Source organism: Sarcophilus harrisii, chromosome 3 (genome assembly GCF_902635505.1).
Source record: "Sarcophilus harrisii chromosome 3, mSarHar1.11, whole genome shotgun sequence".
Taxonomy (NCBI): Eukaryota; Metazoa; Chordata; class Mammalia; order Dasyuromorphia; family Dasyuridae; genus Sarcophilus; species Sarcophilus harrisii.
In genome coordinates, this window is record NC_045428.1 from 144,126,877 (window position 1) to 144,150,263 (window position 23,387).

General features: G+C 30.6%; 1 protein-coding gene across 5 annotated transcripts in view; it reads right to left on the reverse strand.

The window, feature by feature from the left end:
• The window catches only part of UGGT2 (UDP-glucose glycoprotein glucosyltransferase 2), a 191,672-nt gene that overhangs the window by 134,667 nt on the left and 33,618 nt on the right, over positions 1–23,387 (reverse strand). For 3 of the 5 annotated variants that reach the window (XM_031958563.1, XM_031958562.1, XM_031958565.1), the window contains exons 5-8: positions 20,331–20,505; positions 13,463–13,559; positions 11,138–11,210; positions 3,334–3,434 (exon numbers count right to left, since the gene is read on the reverse strand). In XM_031958563.1, the coding sequence (XP_031814423.1) occupies positions 3,334–3,434; positions 11,138–11,210; positions 13,463–13,559; positions 20,331–20,505 (446 nt within the window). Of the gene's footprint in view, positions 1–3,333; positions 3,435–11,137; positions 11,211–13,462; positions 13,560–17,616; positions 18,445–20,330; positions 20,506–23,387 lie in introns of those variants that run through there. The other 2 variants (XM_031958564.1, XM_031958566.1) reach the window with 2 other exon arrangements.

Consider the following 23,387-nt stretch of genomic DNA (forward strand, 5'->3'; position numbering starts at 1 on the left):
TCAAGGAGAATGACTTTAGCCCTGGAAATTACAGGGGGAAAATGAGTAACAGGAAGTCTGATAGTGCAGTGGATAGAGTATTGGGTCTAATCAGGAAGGTCTGAATTCAAGTCTAGCTTTGGACACTAGCTGGTTATCATTTAACCACTGCTTGCCTCATTTTGCTTAAATAAAATAGAAATAATAATAGCATCTACCTAAGACAGCTGTTATAAGGATCAAATGAAATAATATTTGTAAAGTCCTTAGCAAAGTATCTTGTATATAGCAAGTAATTAACAAACACTTGTTCCTTTCCATTCCTTTTCCTTATAACCAAGATGAGAGATCACCTAGTTTCCTTTAATAAATTCAGGTCATTTAGCCAAATGAAGTAAATTCTCAGTTATTGAAAAAGCTGGTAGATTTCCTGGATTACTGGCAGGGATATTGGATCATGGAAAATGGAAAAGTTATCACAAGACCAGAGAAGGGTAAATATTATTTCAATTTTCAAAAAACGGGGAGGTAACAAATCTAACTATAGATTCCTGGAGGAATCACATAACAGATCATTAAAAAAGATAACTGTTGAAAATCTAGGGGTTTACTTTGTAGGAGGGATTAAAAATCATTCTATTTGACTCTGAGGGCAAAACCATTACAATGTAGGCTAGCTAGGAAAAATTTTCTAAAAATTAGAACTGTCCAAAAGTGGAATGAGCCATCTTAAGTGATGATGAGTTCTTCCTTTTTGGAGGAAACATGCTTTGAATGTGTCTTGAAAAAACAACTGCTGGATATGTTAAGCAGGGAGTGCTCTTGCATGTGAGTTAAGACAACAAGGGTGTTAAAAGTACCTTCTCTCTTTTGCACTCCCGTTGCTGACTACCCTCCTTTCCCAGATTTTATCTCTTTTTTTCATTTTGAAACACAACAAAGCTCAAAAGCTTCACTTTCTATAGATGTTTCTTGATTCTCTTCCCACAGCTCTCCCCAAACTGTAAACACAACCCTCCTCTATGGCTACCTTGTAGGGTTGCTTTTCCTTATTTTTAAGTCCAAATTTGCTTCAGTAGAACTTCTGCCCATTGTTCCTAGCTCTTTTAGAAGTGGAACAAATCTAGTCCTTTTTTCGTGTTATAGACATTCAAAAATTTGAAGATGTCTATTATTTCCCATCTCCTCTCTTCTCCATTCCTCAGTCTATTCATCTGCAAATTAATTATTCCCACTTCACTTAACTGGTCCTCATTTGGATGACTATCACTTTTTAGTTTATCAATGTCTTTTCTATAATGTGACCTGACTAGGGTAAAGAACAGTAGGTTTCTAACTTAGTAGTTCTTAATATTAAATCTCATTTAAATTAGCCTAAAATTGAATTTGCAATCAGAGGTGAGGGAGAGATCTACCTTACTATGACACTTATATTGAGCTTGCAGTTCATTAAAATCTCCAAATTTTTTCTGGATAAACTGCTATCTGGTTGATAATTGCATTTATGAAGATACACTGCAGCCATTAATGTGGCTTAAAATTTGAAATTAATTCAAAGTGGTAGAGGGTAGATTTTATATTCAAATTTAACAGACTGGCCACCATCAACTCAATTTTATTATATTATATACAAATGTAATTTCTCAAATATCCAATATAAAAGTATTCAAGTTTGACCACATCATCACTCTTCTCTAAATGTCTGACATATGTTTTCCAATAATATTATCCTTAAGGACAAAAAGATTTTTTAAAACTTGTTTTGAACACCACTATCATATTAGACATTTTTTGTCATCACATTTGAAAATTCTTGTTTTAATGAGATAAATTTGAGATCAATGCTGTACTTATTCTGTAAAATGATAAAACAATAATTTGATTTTTAAGAAAGATGTCTGTGTGATACATATGTGTATGTATATATATATACATATGCTACTTACTATTCCTTTTAAAGGCATCAAATTCTCATTGTTTAAACTTCATAATGCTGAGTAAAATTTTTCAATATATTTCAAGTTTCACAAGCATCTATTCTCACCTTTAATATATAATGAAGGATGTGATAAAAAGTAATGGATGACATTTCCTCATGACATACACCATGCCACATTATTATAAATTGTATAAGAGAAAATCACAATTCTACATGATTTATAATTGAATGCAAAAGATATTTTAGCAACAGAATATCTGCCTGCAGATCATCTGTATGAAAGCTGCATAGAAATCAACTTGTTTACATTTGTTTTCCATTTCTATTCTATGCGAAAGTTTTTAATAGCCTGTCCTTTCATTCGATGTTTCCATTAAAAATTTGTCAGTGGGACATGCAGCTGTAATAAGATCAAAATTTATAAGAGAAGGAAAGAAAGATGTTACTCTGATTTGTCCTGACTTTATGGTCAAGATATGTTACTTCCTTTTATACGGGTCTTTTAAGATTTTTAGAAACAAGATTTAATACTTTGGGTGAAATTATTAGATAAGCATACTTTACAAAAAGTTAAAAATTTAAAATAACTACTTTTTGAATAATTTTAGTACTTACAAAATTTATAAATACAAACCACAATCTAAAATCATGTATAAAATATGGTATTAATTGTATCTAGGACAATTAACATTCATATTATCTACATATTAATATTCATATTATATACAAAATGACTGCAGTTTCATCAGCTTCAGAAATTCCTTAAATGAGAATCTCATAAATCACCATAAAAATTACAACTATCTATGACTTATTATGTGAGTTTTGAAAAGTTGCCTCAGGCATAAAAAAGATGAAATGGCTTGTGCAGGGTCACATAACTACTCCTAAGTCCAAGGAAATTTTTGAACCCAGGTCTTTTTAACAATAAACAAAAACAACATTTATATAATATTACAGTTTTCAAAGTACCTTTACACATGAAATGAGGGGTAATCAATAGTGGAAAAGGGACTAGATATGGACTTACAGAGAACCTATGATCAAATGAAGTCTTCTATTTTTATATGTTACCTAAACATTTAGGTTCAGTCTCAACTAAAAAATGGGGACCTGAACTAGATTTTGTAAGTCTCTTCTTCCTCTAAATTTATAATCCCAAATTATCTCATTTGAGCATAATAATAACTATGAAAGTAGATTGGAGAGATATAATTTTGTCCATTTTGAAGTTGAGGAAATGAATTCAGGTTTTAAATAACTCATCTAAAATCATATAAATATTAAGGGTGGAAGGATAGAAGAAAAACTAGTAACTAGGTCTCCTGGGTCTTAGTCAATGCTCTTTCCACTCTGCCTGCAAAAACAAGCGGGTTCATTATAAAATGTATTTATAATAAGTCTACATACTATACCTTGCAGCTCCCAGGGCTTTAGAGGTACCATTTCTTTACTACTTTGGATAAGATGTTTTCGGAACTCTTTTAGATTTTCTCTAAGATCTGGATATATTTTTCTGGATTAAAACATTAATATTAATTATTGTCAACTATTACTTATAGAAATGTTTTATGACTATTTATTTTACAATTCATATTGTTCACATAAGATTATCAACATCCTTTAATTCTGAAAGTTCTATATTAGCTTCATTAATTTGTATTTCTTTCCATTTATAATTAATGAGGTTTTTACCTTATAGTTCACATATTCCTCAATTCTATTTAATGTGGTTCTAAACTGAAAATATATTTTACTATGCATATAATTAAATTATAATATTTCTAGCATTATTCTTTCCAAATCTGTGGAACAGTGACACTTTAGAAACAAATGAACAGATGGAATATTTTTAAATATCTTATTTAGCAATTAGTTCAATTTATCAACAAGCACATATGATCAACATTCCTATGAAAAAATAAGATAAAAATTAAAATGAAGAATGAATACTCAGTTAATCAATTATTTATTAAATGTCTACTATGTACCAATTGCTATGCATTATGGAATGAAACAATCCCTATTCATAATGAGCTTATCTTCTAAAGAAGGCAATGAGTGTGTGCATGTATGTGTTTGTATACATATATTAAAATACACATTTCACATACATATACAACATACTTAATTACTAGGTATTTTGGGAGACAAAATTCTAAGAGTTGGAAGGATCAAGAAGGCTTCATGTTTAAGATGGTGCCTCAGCTGTATCTTAAAAGAAGAGAGATAATCTTTGAGATTGGAGTATAATAAGAGAAGTACATTCTAGAAATGGTTAGTGCAAAGGCACAGATATAGAAAATGGAATGTAATGTGAGAAAATCAAATTAATTAGACCAAAGAACATGGGAGTGAAAGCAATGTCCTATGAGGTTGAAAAGATAGATGGGAACCATGTTGAATAAGGATTTAAAATCTAAATGAAGGAGTTTATATTTTATTCCAGAGGAAATATATAGTTGATTAAATGAGTCACAATCACAAATGTGCTTACAGAAAATTACTTTGATAGCCTGTCTTATTTCTATAAGCTATATACAGTAGGGAGAGAATTGAGATAGGGAGACTAATTAAAAGGCTTTTGCAATAATTCTAGGCAGAAGATGATAGGAGCCTGAAATAAAGTAATAACTGTGTGAATGGAGAGAACGGGTAGGAGGTGAGAAATGTTGTGAAAGTACAAATGGCGAGATTGGAAGCTGATTGGATGTATGGGATGAGGGAAAATAAGAAGTCCAGAATAATGAGATAATGAACCTGAGAAATGGAAGGACATAAGTGCTTTTGACAGAAAAATTAAAGTTTGGAAAAGGGGGAAAGATTACAAATTTAGTGTTAGACAAGTTGAATTTTATGATGTCTTCACTTTGAAATGTCCAACAGACAACTGTAAAACCCTGGGGGAGAAAGTAGAGCTAGTTTGATAGACCTAGGAGTTATCTACAGAGATCATAGTTAAATTCATGGAAGCTGACAAAGAACTGAAAGTACAAGAGAAGAGGACCTAGGACTGTTATGGGCCAGAACTCTGAACTTGAAATAAGGATTCAGTGGAATTGATGAGACAATGGTTATCTAGTTTAGCATTGGGATTAATAGTTCTCTAAATTCAGTAAGACTGATTTAATCTTACAACAAATAATGGTTTCCCAGTGATATAATGATTGTTTTATTCTCAGTATAAAGCATATAAGCTAGGAGCCTCAGCCAGATTCATTCAGAGGCAGAGAAGACAAGAGAACTGGAGGCAGGAGCTTACACTCTCAGAGAGAAGGAGAGACAGATTCAATTCCATCTTCGGTCAGGCTCCTGGTGGCTGGCCTGGCCTCCTTTGTTTCTCTACTGAACTCCAGAAGGCCTCTAAGAAAGCTAGCTGAAGTCTCAGGCAAGGAGCCAAGATTTTGAGAGATAATAAAGCATTTGGACTTTAACCCCTGGCTACTGTCGTGGTGATTACTGAACTGAAAAGAAGGCTGCTTCCAGAGACCTCCAAGAAAACCCAATGAGAACTTTACATAGGACAGGGTGGAATCTTCTGGAATAATTATAGTTAGGGAATATGATAGAAATGAGTCAGTAAAAGTAACTGAGAAAATGCAATCAAACAAATGGGAGGTGGACCAGGAAAAAATAGTAGCATAAAAACATACAGAGGAAAAAAATGTGTCCAAGAAGAGAACGTAGCTATTTGTATAAAATATTATAGATAAGTCAAGAAATATTAATATGAAGAAAAGTCCATCAGATTTAATAATTAAGTGACCACTGGTAAATTTGGAAAGAATAGTTATGATTGGTTGACTGATGAAACTAAAAAGTAAATTACAGAAGGTTGAAGAGTGAGAGGAAAGAAGAGTTAATAAGTAGTCAGAATTTTTAAGGATTTTGACTGAGAAGGGAATGATTTTTTAAAAAATTGGAATGGCTATTAAATTGAGGTCAAAAAGGAAGTAAAGAGGGGTAAAGAAATTGGAGGTGTCTAAGTAGAAAAATATTACATATAGATAGGGTGAGGCAAAGAAAGAGGTGGATTGATAGCTAATGGTCAGGTAAGAAAATGTGAAGTGTTTCTAATTAGAGAAGCTGAAAACTTGTGGGTAATAGGGAAATCTAGTGTGTGACCATCCATTATGTGAGGTCAAAATGAAGCAAAGGAGAAAGCCACAGGACTTATTATGATGGTTAGGGAAATGAAGGATTAAGAGATTTGGAGAAGCATCTTCATGAATATTAAAGTTTTGTAGTATGAGAGAGGACAAGATGGTAAGTTAGGTGATCAACTTCTTAAGGAAGGAGGGAGAATGCCATGGCAGACATCATATAATTATTACAGTAAACACACACACAATCAAATTGTTTTGTAACTTCAATGATGAAGTTAACTGAAATATAATGATTAACTTGGAGCTTAACCATAATTTTTGGCACAATTTTGAAACTAAAATCTCTTAAATATGTTTTTGCTTGATAAGAGAGTTGTCTGAATATAAAGGCAAGACATAGATTACCATAAAATATTTTCTCCCAATAGTTTCAGTTGCTAATTGATTGAATTTAGGAACCTGATAAATTTTAAAATATGCATGCATGCCATTAATAACAGTTTTAATTAGTCTTATCACTACACCAATTAATCAGGTAATTCAGAAGAATAAAAATTATTTTTATTACCAGTAAAAGCACCCCTCCCTGAGTTTTGCTCTTCCAATAGCAGTGCAGTATAGTTTATGAGGGGATTTTGATATTAGGAAATATCTGAGTTCAACTCTAGCCTCTGATATACACAAGCTATAAGATTTGTCAGAACTTGTGCTTTGCTGGCATAGCTTTAGGAATCCAGGATCATGTACATGCCTTAAGAAGACACCAGAATAAAACTTTAATGGTCTGTTGATCTAAGATTGAAAAGAACCTCAAAAATCATCAAGTCCAACTCCTTCACTATATAAATGAAGAAACTGAAGTCCAGGGATATGATATGAATTGTCCAAAATCACAGAGAGTAAGCATTTACTGACTCCAAAGTTACTGTACAAAAGTTTTTAGAATTTATCATTTAAAAACTAAAATATGATCAATTTCTGTAGGTTTTCATATGCATTTGAAAAAAAGCCTTCTACTTATCTCTTCCCTAACTTCCCTATATTTTCCAAATCTATAATTTCATTTTAAACTTTTTTTTGATTTATCAAATACTGGGGGCAATGTGTTCAGACCTTCCAATATTATTTTTTGTTTAAAAACTTTTGCAATTCAATTACTATTTTCTACATAAATTTTTACAATATGCTGCTAGGTACAACAATCAATATAATTTTAATATTGTCAAAGATACTTTTAAACATGATATAATTTGCTTTTTTCTAATTGTATTAAAATTCAGCTTTGTCAGATATTATCATTGCAATTGTATATTTTGGCTTTTTTTCACACCCTTCAACTTATTTCACCATCCTCTAAACAATAAAAAGAAAACATACATAACAAATATATATATATATATATATATATATAGTGAAATAATTTCTAGATTGGCTATATCCAAGAATATCTTATTCTGCATTTTAAGTTCTTCACCTCTCTGACAGGGAGTGGGTAACAAACTTCATTAACAGACCTTTGGAATTATGATTGTCATTGCAATGATCAAGATTCTAAAGTCTTTAAAGTTATTTTTCTTTATAGATTTGTTATTGTATAGATTACTCACTTAGTTCTGCTTACTTCATTCTGTACTGGTTCATATAGGTCTTTCCAGTTTCTTCTGAAACTATTTATTTTGTTATTTCTTAAGGCATAAAATAGAAATTTTTCTTCATTCTTTGAAATTTTGGAGTATATGATAGTGTTATCATTGGTACTAATATATATCAAAATTTAGTGATTTGCGGGAGCATAGTTCCAAATTGCTTTCTAAAAGTGACTAGCTCAATTCACAGATCCACTATTAGTACATAATTGTGTCTGTTTTCCCATCAACTTTTGTCACTTTCTTCTTTTGGCATTTAGTCAATGTAATGAGTAAAAAATGGAAACTAAGAGTTGCCTTAATTTACATTTCTCTCATCAATTATTTAGAGCATTGAAAAAATGGTTGTTCATGACTTGAATTTCTTTCTTTAAAAATTTCTCATTCATATCCTTTGACAACTTATTCACTGGCAAATGGTCTTTATACTTTATTTTAATTTACAGTACTTTGATATCACTTAATCTCCTTGATACTAATACATCTTGGAAATGAGACCTTTGACAAAGAAACTTACTACATAGATTCCCTTGACCCCAAGTACTTGCATCCTTCTTAATTTTAATTGTGTTTTTATGTGAAAACTTTAAATTTTTTAAATCTTGTATGATTTTATTCCTTATTTGGTCAGTTTAGTCAGTAAATATTTATTATGAGCCAATTATATACCAGGCACTGTGGTTAAGTATTGTGGATAAAAAAGGGATAGTTCCTGCATAATCTAATGGAAGAGACAATATACAGACAACTAAGTATAAACAAGATGTAAACAGGATAAATTGAAATTAATTAACAAAGGACAGGTATTCGAATTAAAGGGGAGTTCAAAAAAGGCTTCCTGTAAGAAGTGAGATTTTAGCTGGGACTTGAAGTCAGGGAAGTCAGAAGGTAAAGACAAGGAGGGAGAGAATTCTAATCATGAGGAATGAAAATGCTTGGCCATGAACTCTTCCATTATTCACATATATATATATATATATTATATATATATATATATATATATATATAATTATTTTTCTTATTGATTCCTAGTAAATGCTAAATTCTTCCCTGAGATTTTTGGATTTATCAAATACTTTGCTATTATAATTATTTGCTCTTGATTGCTATGTTTTTAATCTATCCAACTGATTGAGCCCTACTTCTTAATCAATATGATGACTGCTGCTTCACGGTATTATTTGAATTGTTACTGCCAGCCTACTTCCTTTGAATTTTTCTTATATATTCTTGACCTTTTATTTAATGAGATGGATTTCTTTTCTAGTTATATGAAATAATATTTTAGTGGTTTAATTGGCATAACATTGAAAAGGTTAGTTTGGGTACTTTGAGAATTTTTGTTATCTCAAGCTACATTTGAGCAATTAATATTACTCCAATTACTTAGGTTTGTCAATATCTATAAATATTATTTATAGCTGAATTCATATAGTTCCTAGTGGCATCTTGATAGTCTTCCAAATATTTTAATATTTTGCCATTATTTTGAATATTGATCTCTTCCTCTAAGGTCTATGTGGTAAAATATAACAGTGGTGTCAAGTTTAAATAAAAACAAATCTCTGAGGGCCAATATTTGACTTACAAAATCTCAAATTCACACCATCTATGTTGTGTTGTATTTTTACTTATTTTGTTAAATATTTCCCAATTAAATTTTATTCTATTTTTTGTGCCCATACATGCTAATGATTTGTGTGACTTTATTTTATATCCCTGAAACTTTTGAAGTATTTTTACCTGACTTTTTTTTTTTAAGATTTGCTTCCTACTTGCCTATACTTTTTTGATTTCTTTTCCTTTTGTAACTGCTATATCTATAATTTCTAGAATTTTGCTTAATAGGAAGAGTGATAATGAGTATTCTTGCTTTACCTCTGATCTTAATGAAGAGGCCTCTATCTTTTCTAAATCTATCTTTTTATACATAGTCAAAAGTATTCTTCAGCATTAACTGATGTAAGTATGGAGTTTTTCTTCTTTATGTTTTTAGTATGGTTTATTATATTGATAGTCTTCCATATATGTTCAACCCTATATTCCTTATGTAAATCCAAATTGGCCATACTGTATAATGTAATATGTTGTGGTAGCTTATTTGCTAATATTTTATTTAAAATTAGTGTGTTGAATGAGATAAAATAACAAAAATAAATAAATATAAGGAGATAGTAGAATGAATTAAAACCCCGAATCCAACAATATGTTGTTTACAAGAAACACACTTGAAACAGAGACACATATACAGACTAAAAATATGAGGCTAGAGCAGAATTTATTATGCTTCGGCTGAAGTTTAAAGACAAGTAAGGGTAGCAATGATGATCTCAGACAAAACAAAAGCAAAAACAAACCAAATTGAAATAGTTAAATCACATTTTGCTGAAAAGTAACATGAACAATGAAGTAATATGAATACTATGAAACTATATGAACCCAATTACAAAAGACTTTTGAGACAAATAAAATCAGATCTAAATAATTGGAATAATATAAATTTTTCATTGGTATACCAAGCCAATAAAATGAAAATGGAAATTCTACCTAAATTAACCTATCCATTCAGTGCAATATCAATCAAATCATCAAAAATTATTTTCCAAATCTGACTTCAGACACTTATCAGCTCTGTGATTCTGGGCAAGTCACTTAAACTCTGCCTCTGTTTTCTCATCTGCAAAATCAGCTGGAGAAGGAAATGCCAATCCACTCCAGTATCTTTGCCAAAAAAATCCCAAATGGATCATCAGGCATGACTGAAATAATTGAATTAAATCATAGCGTATATTCTCTCAAAATAATATGATATGCTAACTATTTTTAAAGGGAATCTCAAAAATTAATTGTAATCTGAACTTTATTTTGTTGAAAGAAAAGTCTAAGTGTACAAGAAATATCATGGTTTGACTCTGTTTGATATTTATATTATTGCTACTCTGATAATTTTATCATACAGTAGAGATAGATATAGTAGAAAACTTTTTCTCTTAATTAGCCATAAATGAAATCAACAAAAACATGACTAATAAAAATTCAAAGGAAAAGTTCATACAAAATAACTGCCCAAAGCAAAATTATGTATGGCCCTATTACTTGTAAATTAACCTATAGTATATCTTTTATAAATTACTGTAATCAGTTCAAACTTTTAAATGATTATATATATAAAGGTAATTACATAATTTTTGCCTTTTCAATGATTAAAATGTTTCTGAAATTTTTAATATTCATTTCACAGTCCACAGTTTATCTAACTTTGAAAAGAATTTTAAAATAACAAATTAACTAAGAATGCTAATTATAGTTTCCATACATGGCAAATTAGAATTTGCATTAAGTTCTTACTAATAGAAATCAAATTGAATTCCATGGTTTTTGAAAGGTCTGATTATTTTCTTTTTTGTCTTAAAAGAGTTAATCTGAAAAAAACCAAAAAGTTGATTTTGAAAGTTGGGTTGACTTACTTCAATTTTTCAAAGAGAAATCCTTGCACTTCAGTTGGTTCATTATCATCTTCAATCAATGTATTATTCATAGCTATATATATTGAGCAGAGGAAGAAAATGTAGAATATTTTTGTGTTTATTATATTCAACTTCAAGGAATACTTATAATAAAAATTATAGACAAAAGTATGGTTAAAATAGAAGCACAGTTTAAATCCAATGATTTCGCCTTTGCTTCCTTTTCTGATCAGAAAGCCAAAGATTTGCTCCTTCAAAAATCTAATGTTATTTATCACCTAATTAGGAATGCAGACAATATAATATACTATAAGACAGAAAATAAAAGCCAATATGTATCAAAGTTGCAGAAGAATCTCTATACTACCATCACTACCACTGTTTCCTACACAGAAATATGTGTGGTTATATTATGGACTTCTAAACAAATTCCCTTAGTAAATTTTATTACTACATTCTTGTTCCTTAAACTAATGTTCTAGATAATTAATTAAAACATGGGGATCTTCAACAATCAACTTACTTCCCAAAAGTCTTACATATTCAGCTTAATGTGATACTATGCTTATCCATGTTTCATTATTCATCAAACATTTATATGTTTAATGTACTAAATTAAGACTCTGCTAAGAATGTAGAAAGAATCAGGTGATAAATGAAATCATGTCCTTACTTAAGGCATTTATTTCTAGAAGGAATCATAAGAAATACACGCACACACACACACATACACACATATATTTAGGAGGATGCTATGAAAGACCTCAGATTAGGAAAGAAGTCAAACTCGTCTTGGTAAGGAATGAGGGCATGAAGAAGGAATTGAAGTTTTCTTGAAAATAGTGATATTTAACTCAAAAAATAATTCAGTGTCACATATGATAGAGATATAGGTAGGAGAGTATTCAAAACGTAGGCAATAGCATAACCAAACCTGAAACCACAGAAAAGCGTCAAATGCATTCAGTGTTTGGTGAGCAGTCTGATCTGAACAGAATAGAAAGGACATTAGGAAGGAGAAGAGGAGAAGTAATGGAGACAAAGTAGTGAATTCTAAGTATCACTCAAGGTTAAAGAATTTGCATTTTATTTGGTAGGCGATGGGAATGTATAGGAAGATTCTGAGCAATAAATAATGTAATCAGAATTGTTCATTGGAGTATGTTGACTAGATTTGAAATAAAGAGAGACCACAGGTAAGTAGTAATATTGGTGAGAATGAGAATGCAGTCAGAATCAACAAGTAACTATATGTAACACTAAAAAGTGAAGGTAATCAAAAATGACATTAAGGTTATAAGCATGACTGATTAGGAAAATGGTTGTATAATTAAAAGAGAAGAAAGTCTAAAGGAATAAATGTTTTAGGGAGAAAGATGAATAATTCAGTGTTAGGCAAAAAGATCTGGAGGTATTAACTGGACAACAAGACTGAGAGAAGTAGATATTTAAAAGTGTGATTTGGAGGCTTAGAAGAAAGATTCTCAGTGCTAGAGATGTATTTGGAGAGTCCTTTGTATAGAAATCATGTTTGAAATATAGGGATTTCAATAAGGAAAGGCACAGAGAGTGAATAAAAGAGTTATTGACAAAGCCTGGGGTATTACAACATTGAGGGAGCCATAGAATAAGGAACCAATGAAAGAAATTGCATGCAAAGTCAGTATAAGTTAAATGTGACATAACACTGGGAAAAAAAAGAAAGTTAATCCTTTGCTAGACTGCATTAAGACATATAATATTCTGAATAAGGGAAGTGACAGACCCCTTGTAAATTGTTCTGGTCAGAGCATTATTATGAATATCATGTTCATTTCTTAACCCCATATTTTAGGAAGACATTAACAAGCTGAGCAAAAGTGGGCAGCTATTCAAGGAAGTAAGGTTGTTTATTTAGCTTAGAAGAGGGAACTCTAAGAAAAGATGTAGTTGTAGTCTAAATGTTAATTGATGGTGATAACTCAATTTGAAGGAAACAATTTATAATATAAGAATTAATATTCTTTTAGTCATCAATCAAATATATGTAAAGAATAGCCAAAGTGTACCAACTAGAAATTAGAGCATAATTTAAAGCACACTTAAATAGAGTAACATGCTGGATAATTTCCCATTTTATCATGAAATTTTTGATAATTTACCAGAAAATGTTCAATAAGTTAAACAATAAAATCCCTCCACCTATTCATTAACATACTTCTTTGTTTTCCTTCACTTTCTCAGGCTAGTTTTAGTTTATACCTCAAAAACTATTTTCCCTAAAAATGAGCATATTTAGGATTTGATAACCATAAAAACTCTATTAGTACATGGAAATGAACCTACCTTTAACCTGTGTATCATCCAGTGCTTTGTACTCAGTACTCTTAATTGCAAGTTCCACACCATATCCAGATAAGTTCATTTTCCTAGAGCCTGGTTTCTGTTTTTAAAAAAATAAGTTTATAAAGAAAAAAGAACTAAAATAATTTCTTCTTGTGGAAAGCATATAATTTACTTTATGATTATTAAAGAAATGCCCTGGGATATACTTTGTTTAAGATTTTGAGAACAATTATAACAACAAAGCACAACTTAAAACTTAAAAACTTAAAAAAAACCTAATATATGTATATATCATATATATATATTGAGTCAAATATTATAATAATTTATAGTGTATTTGTGCTGTTTAATAAATTCTAATATATAAATGTGATAACCTCTTCTTATCCCTATGGCATCTGAAGAAAAAATTTTTGAACAAAAATATAGATCTTCTCAACCCATTAACATACCAGTTTTCTCAAAATTTTCCTTTGTGAGTTGGTTACTAATTCAAGATGTAATAATAAATAGGATTAATGCTAAATATAAGAATTATAAGAGAAATAATAATGTTCTTCCAAGAATCTATAATTCTTTCATACTAAACCCCCAAACAACTTTATATCTAAAGATTATCAAAACGCTATGAGAGTTGGTTTCAGAGTAAAGAAGATCTGGGTTCAATGTGTTCAAATCCTGTCTCTGATACATACTAGCTTGTGTCCTAAGCTAACTTCTAAGTCTTTAATTTGGAGGGCAGCTGCTGATCTGCAATTGTAGAAGTTTTTGTAGTTCCACATATCAATGAAATAAATCTAGTATATATCAAAGACAGAAACAGAGATGGAGATGTCTGTGTAGATGTAATTTAAAGAATCCTTTAATTATTTTCAGATCACTAGTATGTTATTTAAATAATATGGCTCAATTGCTTAAATTGCAGATAAAGTTAAATTTTACTGATGAATTTGATATGAGGGACAAAAGACTCAAAGAAAAGATAAATGTTGTTCTAAGAATGGCTAATATGATGGCAAATGATATTTCTTTAGCATATAGTGAGTTTGAAGTAATTATGTTTATCTATTTCTCTCAATTTGAAAAATATATATATATAATATTCCATAAAATTATATCTGGTCCAAACAAAATTTTCTTTTAAAAAAATTCATCTTGTGTGACAAGATAATTGTATAAATATGTATGCATATATTGGATTTAACATATATTTCTACCATGTTTAACATATATTGGACCATTTGCCATCTAGGCAGGGGATAGGGGAATAGGGTGGGAAATTGGAACATAAGGTTTTGCAAGGGCTAATGTTGAATAATTGTCCACACATATGTTTTGAAAAATAAAAACCTTTAATAAAGGGGAAAAAATCCTATAGTATATATTTTTCCAATTACATGTAAAGATAGTTTTTCAGCATTCATTTTTTGGGTAAAATTTTGAGTTCTAAATCCAAACAAAATTTTCCAGAAGGTCACAGATTAGAATAATAAAATCCAATTCTATCTTAGGATGATATTTAGGCACTAAATTTTCTCATTTTAGTAACTTAGAGAAAGATGAAATCTAATGGGAGACCTCCAAGTCCCTTTTAACTCTAAAACTTTTTGATTTTATGATAGTAATCCACTGTTATCTCCAAGTCAAATACACTTGTAACAGGCTAGATGGTAAGCTAAATTTAATTCTCAGTACATATTTGTCCATATACTTCCTTACAGGGAGTAGTATGTAAGGCTTTCCCTTTCATCATTTAGTAACCCTATCCTTTAATATAAAGACAGTTGTGTGTTGTCATTCTCTCAAAACCCTCTTTCCTTTTCATTGCTTCCTGCTTCTGAAATCTGTTCCCCCTCTCCTAGTTACCAAAAGGTACTTGTCAGACATCCTTAAATATCTTTATCTTGACTTCCTATGCACTGTCAATGGAACAGAGATAGAGATAGAGACTATGAGTTCATTGGCACAGGAAACTTTATTGACCAACACTTTCTTTCTAACTTATACCTAGGAGGAACAGGTTATAATCAGCCTCATCATAAGAGCTGAAATATGCAGACAAATACTTAGTGGTCCTGCCCACATCTGAGATATAATTTGTCAGTTTCTCAAACTATCTATAAAACTGTTAGGCACATGCTATAATAGAAGATAGGATGTGTGAAAACTGCTTTATCTATAATTTTAGTAATCTGATGAAAGTGAATTTTTAAATTTTCTAACTTATTATTTTATTTAAGAATACAATTAAAGAGGCTATTCAAAAAAGTCAATCAAATAATAAATGAAAATTCTGGTTAAAAGCAACACATGCTGTGATGTTAATTATTTAAAAAATAGAACATTAATTTTGGAGAACAAATTGGAACTATGCCCAAAGGGCTATTAAACTGCGAGTACCCTTTGATCCAGCAGTGTCTCTACTGAATCTATATCCCAAAGATCATAAAATAAGAAAAAGGGCTCACATGTGCAAAAATGTTTGTAACATCCATTTTTGTAGTGGCAAGGAACTAGAAATTGAGTGGATAACTATCAGTTGGGGAATGGCTGAGTAAGTTATGTTATACAAATGTAATGGAATATTATTGTTCTACAAGAAATGATCAGCAGGATGATTTCAGAGAAGCCTGGAGAAATTTGCATGAGCTGATGCTAAGTGAAGTGAGTAGAACTAAGAAAACATTGTACATAGTAAGAACAAGATTAGGTGATGATCAACTTTGATGGACTTGGCTCTTCAACAATGAGGTGATTCAAGTCAATTCCAATAGACTTATGATGGAGAAAACCATTTGTATCCAGAAAGGGGACTGTGGGAACTGAATGTGGATGACAACATAGTATTTTCACCTTTTTAAAATTGTAGTTTGTTGAGAGTCGCAAGCTGATTGGCAAAGCCCAGCACTGAGATCAAATGTTTGTGTACAGCACTCATGCAGAAGCAATATTTCCTTCTCTGATTTTCATTAGTGGACTACTATTTCCTATATTATTTATAATTGGTTTGATTATAGCACTAAACATTATCTAAAAAAATCTGATGATAAGGGGAATTTGGGCAAGTTAACTAGAAATGATTCCACATGCATATTCTGTCCTAATAAAACTAATCTCTCACTGAGACAAATGATAAAGGAGAGAACACCATGGAAAGCATTGTCACTATGGAAGAGAATCCAAAGGTCTAAGAAATAATGGTGTTTACCTATTTAGACTCAGAAAAGATCATTATATCTAGGAACCAAAAGTTCCTAGGTTAAAGTATAACTAGGAATTGCCTTAAATGCCTATGTACATGATTCCAAGTCAGGGAAACAGAGGAATCAAACAATCTTAGAATTGACAAAGAAGACATAAGTAAACTAACAAAATTCACTGATATTTAACCTTGTATAACATTTACCTTTCATTATTGGCTTCACGTAATGTAATCAATAATTAACACTTAACCATAAAAAACTTACTCAAATATTAAATGTCAACTGTAGTAACATATAAAGGTCAAGAATGAGACATGTCTGAAGACTATGTTGACCTAAAGAAAAGTATATGATCATGATATAGTATAAAAATAAAGCCTGAAGGAGCCTGAGAGAAGTGGGAGCATCACTTTCATCAGTTCCTCACGCAACCTAACCCACAACTCCTGTCTTCCTTTGACACCAACCTATTCCTCCTGCTCAGCCCCAGCAGAGATTGAACCCCTGCAGTTGTTTACTTGTTTTGTTTTCCTTTTTGATTTGATTTTTCTTATGCAGCATGATAAATGTGGAAATATATTTAGAAAAATTGTACATATTTAAATTATATTGAATTAATTTTTGTGTAGGTGAGGGGAGAGGGTAAGGGAGGGACAAAAATTTGGAACACAAGGTTTTGCAACACAAACTTTGAAAAGTTGAAAACTATCTTTGCATGTATTTTAAAAATTAAAAAATTATTATTAAAATATAATTTTACACAACCAATTTCCATTATCAATACCCTAGAAAGTTTATTAGCTTACCAATATTTAATGCAAATACTTATTAAACCCATAATTACTCTCTCCAGTTGAAAAAGTATTATGATCTAATATCTGAATTGTAAGTTTGGATTTGTAACCCCAAATGTTTATCCTGTTAAGTGGAGAGATAAACGATCTTTCATACATTTTCCTACTTCTTTCTCCATGTTAGGCATGGAGAATGATGCAGGGATTGGTAGTAAAATCCAGGAGAGACTTCATTAAATAGCATGACTTGAGCTGGGCTGTGAAAGAAAATAATAAACATTATTCTCTATTTAATGATTTCACTAAATAGTAATATTTTCTAGAAAAAGACCATGCTATATTTTCCTAGATGCTATCAAATAAGAAGTACATGATAAATTCTATAACATAAAAAAATATTAAAAGGCCATGTTCTCAAATAACAGGAAAATTAGGACTAGCTTCCTTGGTCTATACTATAAAAAGAAGCTATAATTCTTGTTTGATTATTTTGTTTAACAGTTCTGTGCTGTTTGAATTGAATATGACCTTGCCAATGTCTATCTGAGTATATTAAGACTGTGAGTTCAAGAAATGTTGTCCATTTTCATAACAGGGGGAATGTTTCTACACTAAGAGTTTCCTACACAGATAAATATTAATACCCAGATTCACTTCTTACTCAATCCCAACCCCAAATCCTACATATGTATTTGTTATCTCTTCATACACAAATAGCACATGTAAACAAATCATATCTTCACATAATAAAATGTGATGGATAGAATACTTTATCTAAATTCAGGAAAACTTGGGTTCAAATCAAGCTTTGTATATTTACTATCTGACTATGGGCAAATCACATCTTAAGCCTCAATTTCTTCATCTATAAAATATGGATAAAATAGCTGAAGTGCCTACTTTGAAGGCTGTTATTTAAGGATCAAGTGAACTGACTAAAGTATTCTGCAAACTTTAAAGCATTATATAAATGTTAGCTGTTATCATTGCATATATATATATATATATATATATATATATTTAAAATTATGAAATACTTATACCTAGGTAGCATAGTAGATACAATTCTGAACCTGAATTTAGGAAAATCTGAGTTCAAATTTGGCTACAAGATACTTAATAACTATGTGACCCAGATTGTCACTTTCATTTTTCTCAGTTTTCCCATATGAAAATGGTGATACCTATTTCCTCTGCTTTATTGTGAGAAAAAAATGAAATAATATTTGTGAAGTGGTCTATAAACTTAAAGTTCTATATGAATATAAGATATTGTTACAGGGCCATAATTACATATTTTGTAATGATATACAATTCAAATGGTCTCTCCTCTCCTCTTTTCACCTTTCCTCCTCGCCCCTCCCATCCTTTCCTTTCCCTCTCTCCTCGCCTTTCCCTCTTTCCTTCCTCTATCTGTTTCTCTCTACATAAAGATACATACATACATACATATATATATATATATATATGCATCTATATATCTCACATACAAAAATGAATCCAAATGATTTTTGTTTTGTCATATACTGTTGTGATAAGGGAGCCACCTGCCAATGGCTGCTGGAGGTCTAACTCAGACCTGTAGAATGGATCTATTCATGAGAGGATGATGATGATACAAGGAGATTGAGAGGCTGCTGCATTGTCTGACCTCTCTCCTCTTCTCTCTGCCTCCAATTTATCTCAACACCTGTGTCAGCAAAGGCTGCCCTGCAACTCCTTCAGATGTTATGATCCACAGCTGTGGAAGCTCTGGAAGAATTGCCCTGCCACTTCACTTAAGCATGGTCCTTAACAATATGCCCTAATTATAAAAATTTTAAATTATAAAGACAACTTGAAAATGTTTAATATTGGAAATTTTAATTTTCAAATTAAAAACTAATCTGAACAATATGGGAGACCGTGTGATATAATGGCAGAGAACATTAGATTTGGAATCAGAGGAAAGACATATTCAAATGCCTTGGCCCTCCTTTTTACCATCATTGTGACAATTAATCTCCTCAAGAACTCAATTTCATTATCTATGAAGTGAGAGGATAAAACTAGAAAACCTTCCTGCTCTAAATCTACTAAATCATAAAACTACTGTATCTGGTGAGAATTTTTTTATTTTTTTTTTATTTTTAATAAAGTTAAGAAGAGGCCTTACTATCTGCTTTGCTACTCTATTCTAAGGAACTTTCCATTTGACTTGCAACTAAAATCTTTCCTATGTGTATCTCTACATTACAATTGAAGTTCCTTCGTGTATACATATATTGTATTTAACATATATTTAAACATATTTAACATGTATTGGTCTACTTGCCATCTGGAGGAGGAAGGTGGGGAGAAGGAGGGGAAAAATTGGAAAAAAAGGTTTTGCAATTGTCAATGCTGAAAAATTACCCATGCATATAACTTGTAAATAAAAAGCTATTAATTAAAAAAGAGAGAGAGAGAGAGAGAAATAATTGAAGTTCCTTGAGACCAGGGGCTATCTTACTTTTCTATTTATATGCCCCCACCTAGAGTTTTGAATATTATCTCATTTTTATCCCCAAAACAATCCCAAAAGGTAGATATTCTTATTATCCCCATTTTACAGATAAGGAAACTGCAACATATTATAATGATATGAGAATAAGAATACTTGCAGTAACTCACAAGGTTATCATGAAAGTGCTTTGTAAAACAAGTACCATATAAATATGAAAAACCATTATTATGAATGTGGTATGCAAAGAGAAGAAAAGAAACCAGTGGATGGTTATATCTATTTCATTGTATGAAAATGATAATCTAAGAAAAGCTTTCTATTATATAAATTAACAGAAATGAAATTATTTTAACAGTCATGTTGAACTTTACATAAAAATAGTATACCTGAATAAAATGTCGGAACACATACAGAATTTCTCCTTTTTGAGCTTTCTCAGAAAGAATTTTGTGAAATTTATTGAAGTCTTTAGTACCCATTTCTGCATAAAGTATGATCACTGGTAGGTTCTCAGTAACTGTGGGGTATTTATGATCTCCTTTAAATAAATAAGGCCTAGGCCTAAAATGAAAAGAAAAAAAAAAACATTTTAGTAAGGATATACAATAAATAGTATGTAAGAGATACTGACCAGTGTCGATCTTCAAGTGTCTAGCTGGTATGCTGGAAGGTAGACATTGATCTAAATTTACTTGTCTCTTGCCTTTCCCCACTGAGTAAATCTTTCATGTAATCTGCTCCAAACCACTTGAGATTGCCTTAATGTTCCAATGTGGAACTTCATTTATTTTCTGTCTATGTCCCTACTACTTAATTACCTGAGAAAAGAATTAATGTGTTCTAAAAAGAGAAAAATGTACCAATTAAGATATTTTCTCTTGGTTAACTTCTCCCTTCCAGAATAAAGAGTAGAAGTCAAGAGGGCTGATACAGATGCCTAAGGCCTTAAAGTGCACTTAAATTAAAATAAATGATAAAAGTCTCTTACTACATTGTTCTCCAGTCCCACTCCTTACCTGCAGATAAGAGAGTTGTTTCTGTTACCTTTCACTTTTTCTTTTGGTCAATTCAACTCACTTTTACAAACAATTACTAAGCATCTACTTTTTTTCAATGCATTATAGTTTCTGATTTCAAGAAGCTTATGATCTAACTGGAAATCAGCCACATAAAAAGCTAAAATTCAAGGTAAGATAAGTTATCTGAGAAGTACTAAAACTTTAGGTGGAGAGATTCAAGAGGGAAGTTAGATAGCTGGGGATATGCCTTCAAGGCAGAAACACTTGAAGTAAAGATTTCAATAGATAATGGGTATGAGCAAATAAGAAGAACAAAAGGGGAAAACATCATTCTAGGTATGGAGAACCGACACAAAGGTAGGAGATAATAGGATAGGGTTTGTGACAATGGTTAGTCTAATTTAAATGTAACCTAGAATTCATAGAATTACATGTTAAGTACATGTAAGTAGGACACAGCAAATTTGGCTATAACAGAATAATTTTCAAATTCATTATTATTCAATAGAACATAAACATCATTTTTTCAATTAAAGTTTAACAATACTAAAAAATAACAGAGATAATGATAATAGTAATTACAGCTAACATTTATATAGTGCTTTGAGGTTTATAAAATTCTTTACAAATATTATCTCATTTTATCCTCACATGACCCTTAGGAAGCAGGTGCTATTACTATTTTTCCTATTTTGTTGATGAAGAAAGAGATAGACAGAAGTTAAATGACTTGCCTAGGATTATACAATTAGTATGTCTCTGAGGCTGGATTTGAACTTAGGTCTTTCTGACTCCAAGTCCAGCACTCTATTCACTGTGCTACCCAAATACCAAAATAAGAGGCCCTAAATTTATTGCAGTTCTGAAATGAAATTTTTTATTAAAAAGTTATAAAAGGCCCTGATGTTTTGTCATAGTTTAACTGAACTGAAGGATTCCATCTATGGATTTAATATTGTGCCTTATAATTCTTGGAGAGTATTATGAAGAAAATATGAAATAATCTTTAAGCAACATTAAAATAACTGTTGGTGTTTCCTCAAGCTTTTCAGAAAGCTAACTTAAGAAGATGAGAGAAAATACTATCTATGCCATCATTTTTAAAGGTTGAGGAACTTAATAAATCTAAACTAATAATTTCTTCACAAAAATATATTTTCCTCATTTCTATGAGGAAAAAATTTTTTAACTCTTAATTAGGAAAATGAAATAATTCTAATTCTGTGGAAAAAATATGAACATGCAGTAATAGATGTTGCATAACAATTAAATATAGTTCTACATGATCTTGCTTTCATAGACGCTTAGATATTGAAAAAAAAAAAAAGTCTCACAGCTCAGAAATACCTAAAAGGATAAAAACAGATCATACTATATTAAAAACTACTTCATAAAAAGGAAGAAGACAGAAGAGAAAAGGAAATCACTATTAATTTTTTTAAGGGGAAGTCCATTATTAGAAGTCTATGCAAAATGCAAGATAAAACACTGCTAAAGTAACACCACATAGATTACATTCACACAACAGGAATGTGCTTATCTGTGGCTGCTTTTTAAAAAAGGGGCAGACTTCAATCTAATTGGTAAAATAAATATAAACTAAAGTTTTCTAACTTTTAAGTACATGTGATATTAATTAAATAAATGCTAACAAACTGTTATGAGACAGAAATTTCAAGCTTGCATTAAAACAACAGAATCATACATACATACAGCTAGATAGACAGATACTGTTCAGGAGATTGAGCATTTATTATTTTTAGCATGTTAAATATTGCCTTTAGTAATTCTACTTTAAAATGTTAATTTACTTATAGATTACATATACATCTGTAGGGTACTTTAAAAGTTATAACTGAGAAGATATAACAAGACAGATGTTTAAAAATCAAGATAGATTAAATTACTTTCCCAAAAGTCATGCAAAATTAGGACTAGAACTTGTTTTCTGACTCCAAATGTACTGTTTTTCCACTGTAAAACATTATCTCCCTATGTAAAAATTTTTTAGTACACACATAAACTTCACTTCAGATCCACTAAAATTATAACGAAATACAAATCAACAAGGTCTATATAAAATAACTTTTTAAAACCATATTTATAATCATTGCTAATCATCCACTATTTCATTATTATTCTTTTGGAATTTCATGTACAGTACTCATTTCTACTTATTAATGTTGCTTTGTTGTTACAAAGCATCCTAGAAATGTTAGGATTTTCTGCATAAAAAGAATTTTCTGGTGACAGTGGTTTATTTCTATTTCTTTAGTTTCTCACATGATGGCAATTGTTTTGTCTCAAATAAACTCTTATCTGGATGGATACTGGAAACTCATATAGGTAGATAAAAATTCTTTTAAATATATCTAAGTGTTAATTTAAAGTGGATATGTATAAAATTATTTAAAGAAAATATAA